Raw genomic sequence first — 10,520 nt, 5'->3', positions numbered from 1 at the left:
CAATTCAAAAGACGCTTGAATAATTCATTCTCTGAAATTCCTTCCCAACTTTGACAGTGTGCACTAACACACATGCAGTAGCAAAAGGCCCTGAGATTCTCTGAATGGGATTTGATAGAGGGAAATCACTAGCAGTGCTCTGTCCAAAGGTAACAAAATCCAAAGGCCAGCAGCTCTGCAGTAGCTGCATGTGAAAACAAATGTGAAAGCAACACACACGGTGACTTCATGGAGGTACAGGACCCTCTGTAAAGCTACAAATTGCTGCATTTACAGTGCACATCTTGTCATGCAACTTTACTCCCCGACCTGTTGACCTACTCCTTTAGGAGGACGGGCCCAATCAACATTCCTGGGAACTAACTGTGATCTTTTCGATTTGTTGGGAAGAGTTTTGAACATCTAGTCAGACTTGTCCCAGTTACCCCTGAGGTAACATAGTAGTATTTGAAGTAGTAGGTGCAGCGTGCGCAGTGTCACTGAATTGACAGCAAATCTTTAGAGAGCAATGCATTGCACTCTGCATTCCACACGATCTAAGAGGTAATCAGCAGCACCTCCCTCCTCACACACACACACACACACACACACACACCTTATTTGATAACAACTGGATCTTTACTAACTAACCAACCTGGGTGCAGTGCACACACACGCACACGCACACACACACACACACACACACACTGACACATAGCTGCTGCATGATAAATGATTCTTTTTTTAAACAGACCACCCTGAATCAGCTGTTTGGAAACGAGAAAGACATTTACTAGATAATATCCACTCGATAATCTTGTCAAGGCTTTTTCTAACAACACAGAGAAGCTTGTAGAAAGACCAGGTAGTGGTTTGAATAACTGGCCAGTGTGTCATAAGGTGTACGATTACAGCCCTGCCTCCCTCTTTCACTGAGCCTTGCAGCCAATGGTAGCTCACCCAAGTCCCCTCCCACAGCAACAGGCTTTTAAAACTCCTCAGTAGTTTCTTTTCTTCCTATCCACGCTGGTCTCTCCCCTCTGCCTGCCTGCCTGCCTCGCCAACCGAACCATTTGGTCTGACCTTTCCCAGACTCAATTCATCCAAAAGAATCCATCTCATCCAGATTTCAGAATGAGCTACAGGACCCAAAGTTATAGTGTGAAGTCTTCTTCTGCCCCTCGGAGCTTCAGCAGCAGTTCCTATGCTGGACCATCCTCACAGAGGAGCTACAGTGTCAGGAGTTCCTATGGAGGAGGCAGCAGGGGCTTTGGAGGACCTAGTGGCCTGATCTCCAGTTCCACTTCCTATGGCCTGGGCTCCAGCATGGGTGGAGCAGGTATGAGTTCGGGTTTCGGCTACGGTGGTGGCATGGGTGCTCAGGCCCCTATCACTGCTGTGACTGTGAATAAGAGCCTGCTGGCCCCATTGAATCTCGAGATTGACCCCAACATCCAGGTTGTCCGCACTCAGGAGAAGGAGCAGATCAAGACCCTCAACAACCGCTTTGCTTCCTTCATTGACAAGGTAAGACCTTGAAGAAATGGGCAGATGTGTGTGCGTATGTGTCCAAAAGTCTCCCCCAAGTGTTTGTCCTACTCTGGTCTCCGAACTGACAGACACTGGGTTTTGCTGGGTGGAGAACTCACAGCGTAGTGCTTGTGTTGTTATATCATTATGCAATAATCGCTCTACATGCCCATATGTTTGCCACATGTCCTGTACTGCCGATTTCCTCACTTTTGCTGCGTGGAGACCTGTTGATTTATTCCCCTCTCTGCTACCCCCCACAAATGCACTCAATGCAGAAAAGAATGAACGTGCTCAAACCCTCTATCTTTTGGCTCGGGCTGCCCTTTTATAGTAATGAAAATCAGACGTGCAGAGAGAAAAGACAGAGAGGAAAGAAAGAAAAGAACGAGGGAGAGGGAGCAAAGGGTGTGTCAGGGCAAAACTCACGGCTTGTGATACGAGTTACCTTGGGACTTGTCCCTCCCTCAGCTTGGGTGTGGCCCTTTCTACTGCCCTGGTGGCCCCTACCCCCTCCTGATACACACACACACACACATATAGGCCTGTAGTCAGTACTGGGTGCTATTGTTACCTTCATGACTGCATCTTTTTTTTTCTTCTTCACCATTTTAAAAGTAGCTTCCATTTAGAATATGGACATATTACATTCTAATCCCTCATTACAACCCAGTATTTGTGTAATACTCGGGAGTGTATTCACCCTGTGAGACCTCAGCAGTGGGTTAATATTTAAAAAGCCTAGTTGGGTGTCATGTTCTGGTTAATGCCAGCTGACTGGCTACAAATTGACTCTCCGGGCACAATGATTCTAAAGAAGATAAAAGTGCATTTTGCATACTTCAACACACAGAGCCGCCTGTTATCCTGCATATGTAGGAACTTTGTTAGCTGTGTCCACTGCCGTTCAGATGAAGACAATAAGAGAGAGTCTGGGTTAGATCTCACATGCACTGAGTCACAAATCTGCTTTCACTTCTTCGCTTTTCCTCTTCACAATTAAATTAGTCCATTGCCCACTTTCTCTCACTACTTTCTACTCTTTTTGCTTATCACCCCTATAACATAGTTAAACATTGACCTTTCCGCATTTGCTTGCGGATGCCACGTTGCCCCACCCCTTTCTCTTCCTCCTGAATTTGTCATCTGTGGCTGCGAACCTCGCCGAACGAAAAAAACAGGAAGACATGTAGGAGAGGGCTTTAACTAGCTCTATCACTCCATCGCCCACTTTTTCCAACCTCGTCTTGTTCTCCTCCTGTCAGGATGCACAAACGTCATGCAGGCCTTCCTTTGGAAAAGCACAGCCAGTGTGGAAACCACAACAATAAGGCAGCTCACAGATCTCTAAAGATAGATTAAAAACAACAAAGACTTTGGCAAGGTTGATTCGCGTGACTTATTATTAGGATGTTAACCCTGAGGCAATGTTATTATGTCACAGTGGAGCAGACTTTAAACTTGAGCTTTAAGAGGAATTTTCTAATAATTCGCAACCAATGAGTGAATAACAGTAACTAAGCATGTGAGTCCTTGGTTGCTTGCTTGATTGGGGTTCATGTATTCACACATTCCTGTTCTCATTCATTATTATGACCCTATCATTTTTTTTTCTCTCTTTGTGCATGTTTTAGGTTCGCTTCCTGGAGCAGCAGAACAAAATGCTGGAGACCAAGTGGAACCTGTTGCAGGGACAGACCACCACCCGCTCCAACATCGATGCCATGTTCGAGGCCTACATCACCAACCTGCGCAGACAGCTCGACAGCCTGGGCAATGACAAGATGAAGCTGGAGGCCGACCTGCACAACATGCAGGGCCTGGTGGAGGACTTCAAGAACAAGTGAGTGTAAAAAAAGGCCTGTTTATGTAGCGTTGGGCCTTTTTTTCCATCCAACAAAGAAGCATGTGGTTCTTTTAGAATTCACGTTTTTCATTCAGAATTTAAAACTCACACATTTAGATTTTTTTACAACAGTTTAAGTCAGATTCATGCTTCAGGACAGGCCTTGCAATACATTGACTTAATCTTTTAATAGACTACTCCCTACTTCTGTCCATTGGGTTGCGTCATAAAAGCTTGAGGGGATTACAACACTCAGGAAGAATGTTCTGAGTACCCAATACTTTACATTTTACAGAACTGGCTGTCAGCACAGCTGACTATAGCGTCATACAAGATGATGCAAATAAAATGTCTGTGTGTTTCTAAAGCAAATAGTTTTTTTTTTTTGTTTAGTTGACCACAGACGGGCATATCAGCAGAGATCTCCCCATGAGGGAAACATCAGTACAGCTCACAAGCTTGGCCCAGAGTCAGGAGACATTTGAGACAAATAACCCAAATGATTCAGCACAGTTAGGGATGGACTACTTGCGCCTCCTAGTGTTACAGTAGCATATACAAACTGAACAGGAGCTTGTGGAGGCCTTTTCTTCTGAATATACAAAATCTGATCATGAATGGAATTTTTTTTTTTTTCCCACTCTCAGGTATGAAGATGAGATCAACAAGCGCACAGAGTGTGAAAATGACTTTGTCCTCATCAAGAAGGTCAGAATCAGGATATGTTCAACTACAAACCTTCTTTTAGCGTATTGTTAATGTTTCAAGTTTTGTGATTCTTGAACTCTTTCTTTTGGTTCCAGGATGTGGATGAGGCCTACATGAATAAGGTCGAGCTTGAGGCCAAGCTTGAGAGCCTCTCAGATGAGATTAACTTCCTCAGGTCGATCTATGAGGAGGTACGGCGCAAAATCAGCTTAATGTTTGTTTCCTGCATCCCTTCCTTGCTGTTCAACTGCTTTTACCAGCTTAATAAGTGATTTATCAATCTGCTCATGCCGTGCTTATGATGTGTGTAGCTTGTTAGGGTGACAACCCTTTCACAACTTCCGTCTTATATTTTTTTTTTGCTTTAGGAATTGCGTGAGCTCCAGGGCCAGATCAAGGACACTTCCGTCATTGTGGAGATGGACAACAGCCGAAACTTGGACATGGACGCCATTGTGGCAGAAGTCAAGGCTCAGTATGAGGACATTGCCAACCGCACCCGTGCCGAGGCAGAGACGTGGTACAAGAGCAAGGTGGTTATTTTTTTTTCTGGTGTTCACGAATCCTTTCATCCATTTGAACATTTAGAAAGATGAAAACATTGTTTTACGTCAGCAAACGCATTCATCAGCTCGGCTTAGCTCAAGAATTACCAGTTCATAATAATCTTGTTTTTCTGATGTACACTTAGTATGAGGAGATGCAGACATCCGCCAACAGATATGGAGATGACCTGAGGGCTACCAAGACAGAGATTGCAGACCTCAACCGCATGATCCAGAGACTCACATCAGAGATTGATGCTGTCAAGGGACAGGTACTGAAAAAAACATGCTTTGGCATGTGAAACATGGTCATTACATTATTATAGCAGACAAAATCTCACTTTTAAACTCATCTTTCAGCGCGCCAACCTGGAGGCCCAGATCGCCGAGGCCGAGGAGCGTGGTGAGCTGGCTGTGAAGGACGCCAAAGCCCGCATCAGGGACTTGGAAGAAGCCCTGCAGAGAGCCAAACAGGACATGGCCCGCCAGATCAGAGAATACCAGGACCTGATGAACGTCAAGCTGGCTCTGGACATTGAGATCGCCACTTACAGGAAACTACTGGAAGGCGAGGAAGACAGGCTGGCAAGCGGCATCAAGGCTATCAACATCTCCCAACAGAGCAGTAAGTCACTTTTGTCGATCATCCTTCGTGGTTTGGATTCTATCCATCACCAGTTTCACCAGTTTCTCCTTCCTCCCTTCCTTCAACAGCAAGCTACAGCAGTTTCCCTAAGGACACAGTGAAGAGCAGCTACTCCAGCGGCTACTCCAGCGGTTTTAGCGCCGGATATGGCAGTGGAAGCGGCAGCGCATATGGCGGCGGATATGGCAGTGGATACGGCAGTGGCTTGGGAAGTTTCAGCGGCGGCAGCGGTGGCGGCTACAGCACCACCCAGAGCAAGAAGAACGTCGTCATCAAGATGATCGAGACCAAGGACGGCAGAGTGGTGTCCGAGTCTTCTGAGGTCATTGAGGATTGAGCTGTCTAGTTTAGAGGTGTAGCTACTTGTCTGCTATGTTCTCCTCTGCCTCTCTGGTAGTTTTATACTCACAGTTCACCCCAAACCCAACTATTGTAACAAACAAGTTTGAAGTAGAACGCTTGCCAGCCACTCCTCAATAGAGCCTAAATGTGTTTTTCATGAAACAATAAATGAACACTACCAAAGATCTGGAAGGGACCAAAGAATTTATTTTGTATGACTGACTGACTAAAGAAGTTTTAACTTAGAAAGCAAGGAAATAAAATTGCGCAAACTGCTCACGTGAAATACATGCAACAGCTATTTTATACACGGAGGAGCTTTACCTTCAAAACTGTGTTGCATCATACGAACAGTGGTGTTGTCAAAGCAATGTGAATGTACTGAAACAGTGCTAAAGTTGTTGGTCAGCTATTGTCTTAAAATTGCCTGCTACAGTAGGTAGTGCATGACTTCCCTACGCGTGTCCTGTAACTGAAACTGTCGACCCCTTAGGAGGCTGCGCACGTCACACTGTCCTGAGGTGCTGTTTTTGCTACCAAACCAAATAAAAACGTGTTTACTGAAACATTATGTGTCTTTTCTAATTTGATAGTTTTGACTCGAAGAAAAATGGATTTGGAAAAGAGAGCTCATAATTTAAGTTGCAATAAAACAAAAAGTTAAAAAAACAATTAAATAACCATCAGTCCCATTAGCGTCCCATAATCATGTTACTGATGAAAGAGTGATGGTCGGTGATAAACACGTTTTTTGTGTCCAATACCCAAAGAGCCTGTAGATAAACCAGCTTCTTTGTTCACAAATAAATAAATAAAAATGAATTAACACTGCACTGAGCAGCTAGTAGCTAATATGTCACCTCTTCATGCTTCAACTGAATCAACTTGGTCTGGACGTGGTTAATAATCCTTCTGGAAGCCAAAGATGTTCTTTTACCACTGTTCGTTTGAGTGGAGCAGAGAACATATGGAACATGCTGGGAGATTAACTTTATCCAGAAAACAAAACAGTTCTATGTTTAAAACAAATCACAGTATGGTTTCCGAACATGCTTACATGCTGCTACTTAAAGTAACTAGTAATAATATTACTAAACTGATGAGGTAACATGTTATATTGCTGCATTACTATGAAAATGTACTATGAAAAATAAGTACTACATGGCTACCACAGTAGCCCCACAGAACCCGAAATTCTGCCCACATCCTCTCTTGCAGCTTCCTTGCAGTGTTACCCAGCAACCTCCGAAGCTTTTTCATCTACATTTCATCTTTAAAAATCACAATTTTGCATTTTTTTGCACATAACTAATATTGGTTAATGTCTTTTGAATCTCAAATGTCTCTTCTATTTCCTGGTCCACTGTCAGGTACCTTAACCTTGTCAGATGGAGTCAGCCTGATGAGACACAGCTGAACAGAACCACTGATATATTCAGGCCCCAGGGTGTTGCATAGCAGTAGTCTGAAAACTAGAAATTAACTGCCATCATAGGTAAAATTTGTCTTCGAATGAGCCGATGTAGCTTGTGGCTGAGTAGTGGAGGGTGCGCGGACCAAAAGAGGATTTTAGAAAGACAGATGACGTCTCCATTGACTCAATGAGGACAGTTTTCCAGCAATGGCAGGCCGTTATTCCAAAGACTGGCAGCGGTAAATACATTTTCAACACAGGTAAGAAGTTAAAATCTGATGAGATCATGACTATTATGATCTGTAATATTTAATTTAGCGACAACCAGGGTTCTCAATGACTCCTTCAAATGCACTGAGGTTGTGTTCAACGCTGTATACACCATCCAATGGAGTCATTTGCTGCTAAAACCATGATCTCAATGGCTGCCAATCATCTTCTCTGATAAATAATGCAACATGTTACATCACAACCCCAAACTCTTCTCCACATTTGGAGAAAAAAGGCCATTTAAATGAAGCTGGTTTAGCTTTGTAAAACTTGCTCACTTATCTGTGTGAGAGCATTGGAAACTGTTGACCAGCAATGAAACGCTTAAGAAATATCACAGAGATGTAGGAAATATTTAGTATTTTTGTATTGTATGTTAATTCTATTTCTACATAGAATTTCCATCTGTTTTCAGCAGTTGTCCACCAGGGGGCACCACTAGAACTCATTTCCCTACAGGTCTAAGGGGTTAAATACCTGGTACAGCTTCTATGTGTGCGTGTGTGTGTCTTTAAGCATGTTACTGGTGGACTCAACCGGGTAAGAGTAACACAGTGTGTTAGTTGAAAATACAAACACAAAGCAAATACGAAGCCTAATTGATAAAAGTGGAGCTCTCATCTGGGGTTGTGTTGCAAAAAGGAACTATTATAAAAACAAGACTAAAATGTTTATCTTATAATCAGCCAAATATTAGTGCTTAAAAAAAGTTTCAATATTTGAACAGTAACTGGTGTGACAAGCCCCAGAGAAAACATTACCTTTACGTCCCTCGGAGGGGACACAAAAGATTCCAAATCGTGTGCATTGATGCTGCCGCACACAGAGTTTAAACAGCCCTTCCTATTCCTAGTCCCGTGCTGTCTCTTAGTATGCACTTTGTGACTACTACTGTGTGTGTGTATGCACGTGAGTGTGTGTGTGTGTGTGTGTGTTTGCTTACTTGACATACTGGCTCACAACACAGGTAGACGAGGCGTCTCTTAGTGTCCTTCTGCAGCTTCTCAGAAGGTATCCACAGTGGAAACAGTGTACAAAACAAAAAAAAAAGGAACCCTTGTCTCACATCACTAGTCCTATAGTCTCAATTTAATTGCACAACATGGTTTCCACAGTCATTTTTACCCTTCGATGAAGGATATGAGGGAGGGTGGAGCAGTTATATCCAGGATTTCAGCATGTAGCAACCTGAGCTGGCATTCGCGTAATGCTTTCCCACAAGGAGGCACTATTGCGTTATTAGTCTCACCCTCCAGAGCAAGAGCAGCCACTTTCACCTTTTGTTAAATTGATTAGCTTTTAATTTCTGCCCGAGGGAGCTTGTAGTAATGCACTGTATTACTCACTGCTGTGTCAGGATGTGAAGAGGAAGACTTTGCAGGGAAGCACCATTCAGTGTTTCTTAAATTTCAAGTGTGCGTCAGATGCAGCAGTCTCACCCAAAGTGTCATTCTTTGATGCACTAAAGGCTGTGATTCATGATAATTTACAGGCACACAGGGTGGGTGAAGTATTAAAAAAGGGAGGAGAAAGTGACTGAATGCTGCCCTGTGACGGCTCGTCTTACAACGTGCACGGATCTGCAGATATTGGCATGGGGTCTGCTAGCATGCCAAACATTTTAAGATGGAGGTCAGTGTTGTAGAATCTCACAGGAGTCAACCAACAAGAAGACATGCACGTTGTCAAGCTGATATAATGGAGTGGTGCATGTTGCCTCCTAAATTTGTGGTTTCGGAAAAAGTCTCTCTCTTTGTCTTTATAAAAAATAGGGATATTTAACTTTGTGGAGGTTGTCTAGCAAGTTGCAGTTTTATTACAAGTACACCTACTGAACTCAACAGCTGAAGAAACAACTCTCTGTTTATTGTCTCACTGTTTAATATCAGGGCACATTAACAAGAACCTGCAGGTTACAATGTTATACTATGAAAAAGCAGCCATCTACTGTTATTTCTGCAACTACCTGGACAACAGCACTTCACGGGTGAAGAATACTTTTTGAAGTTTGGCCTGTGCAATGCACACTTTTTTAAAATGTTGCATTTGTTGTACAACAATTTTTTTGTCCCTGTGCACGTGGAACCAGACCATTTATCTGGATGCACCATTGGGTGTGTTGGATTCATAGAGTCGACTTCTATGACCTCAGTGTGGATGTGGGTGTAGTCCCTACAGTATCCAGGTTGACAATTACTAATGCCTTATGTTCTCTGTGATTTGGTTTAGGTTGCATTGTACAACATCACCTGTGTTTCCCACGCATTTTAACATTTCTGCATTAGATGCTATAGCTGCATCGTTAAGCGTGTATAGAAAGGAGGGTTGGGTTTACTTGACTTGTTGTTGCTTTAGTAGATGGCAGCTGTTATTTTATGTGTTAGCTGATGGTTCCAACAACAACAACTCTACATCTTTTGCTGATTTTGTTTTTACTGTGCCTCCTGTTTTTTGAAATCGGCCTGCAGGCCTGTTACATAAGTGACAGCGGTAACATCACAGTGTGAAAATACTCAACTACTAGATAAAGTACTGCAATTGAAAATCTTGCTTATATCAAATACACAAATATTAGCAAATTGCACTAAAAGTTTTTGTCAGATAATTGCAAATAGCATGGTGACTGCAGCCATTCGAATCATCCAATCTCAGTAAAACCTCTAATGTTGCTCTCTGAAGTATTAGAAAAAAGGTAATGAGAAGAATATAATCAAGTAATGTTGTCCTTGGTGCAGTTTTGCACTACTGGCCTATGAGGACACATAGTAAACTGCAGTAAACTTAAACCTCAGATCGCCATCAGTGACACTGTGAGCATCTGCATTTCACAACTGTGCAATATGATGATGTCTTCAGGGGAGTTTCCTTTTTCCCTGCTAGTATGTAGGTCTATGAATGTACAGTAGATGAATGAATGTATTAGTCATTTAGAAAAGAGAAGCTGTAAAATAGAAAGGGTGGGGGGCTTCTCAAATGTGCAGGACTACAGAGCAACAGCCATCTCACTACGTCCATTGTCATTTTGGGCTCTTTTCGGGTCGGTGCCCAGAGGCTAGACTTGTTTTTTACCGATGCCAGCAGAAAGCAGGTTGAGGCAAAGCAGCGGCGTAATTCACCAAGTATGAAACAAGCCAAATTTTACTCCCAGTGGAAAAAAAAAAAAAAAAGGAAAGTGACTCTTACTGGTAAATTTGGTGCTTGTCAGAGCCTGTCTTTGTGCAGAGGCTCCTGTTGCTGCAG

General features: G+C 43.1%; 1 protein-coding gene across 1 annotated transcript; it reads left to right on the top strand.

The window, feature by feature from the left end:
• Window positions 1-983: 983 nt before the first annotated feature.
• Window positions 984-6,162, top strand: krt8 (keratin 8). The gene is made up of 8 exons (XM_067526864.1): window positions 984-1,506; window positions 3,144-3,352; window positions 4,003-4,063; window positions 4,159-4,254; window positions 4,432-4,596; window positions 4,755-4,880; window positions 4,969-5,233; window positions 5,323-6,162. Exons 1-8 carry the CDS (start codon window positions 1,114-1,116, stop codon window positions 5,589-5,591), a joined length of 1,584 nt encoding a protein of 527 aa, XP_067382965.1. The 5' UTR covers window positions 984-1,113; the 3' UTR covers window positions 5,592-6,162.
• The last annotated feature ends 4,358 nt before the right edge of the window (window positions 6,163-10,520 follow it).

The sequence above is a fragment of the Channa argus genome, chromosome 13, assembly GCF_033026475.1.
Source record: "Channa argus isolate prfri chromosome 13, Channa argus male v1.0, whole genome shotgun sequence".
In the NCBI taxonomy this organism is placed as follows: Eukaryota; Metazoa; Chordata; class Actinopteri; order Anabantiformes; family Channidae; genus Channa; species Channa argus.
This window is presented reverse-complemented; position numbering and strand designations above follow the sequence as displayed.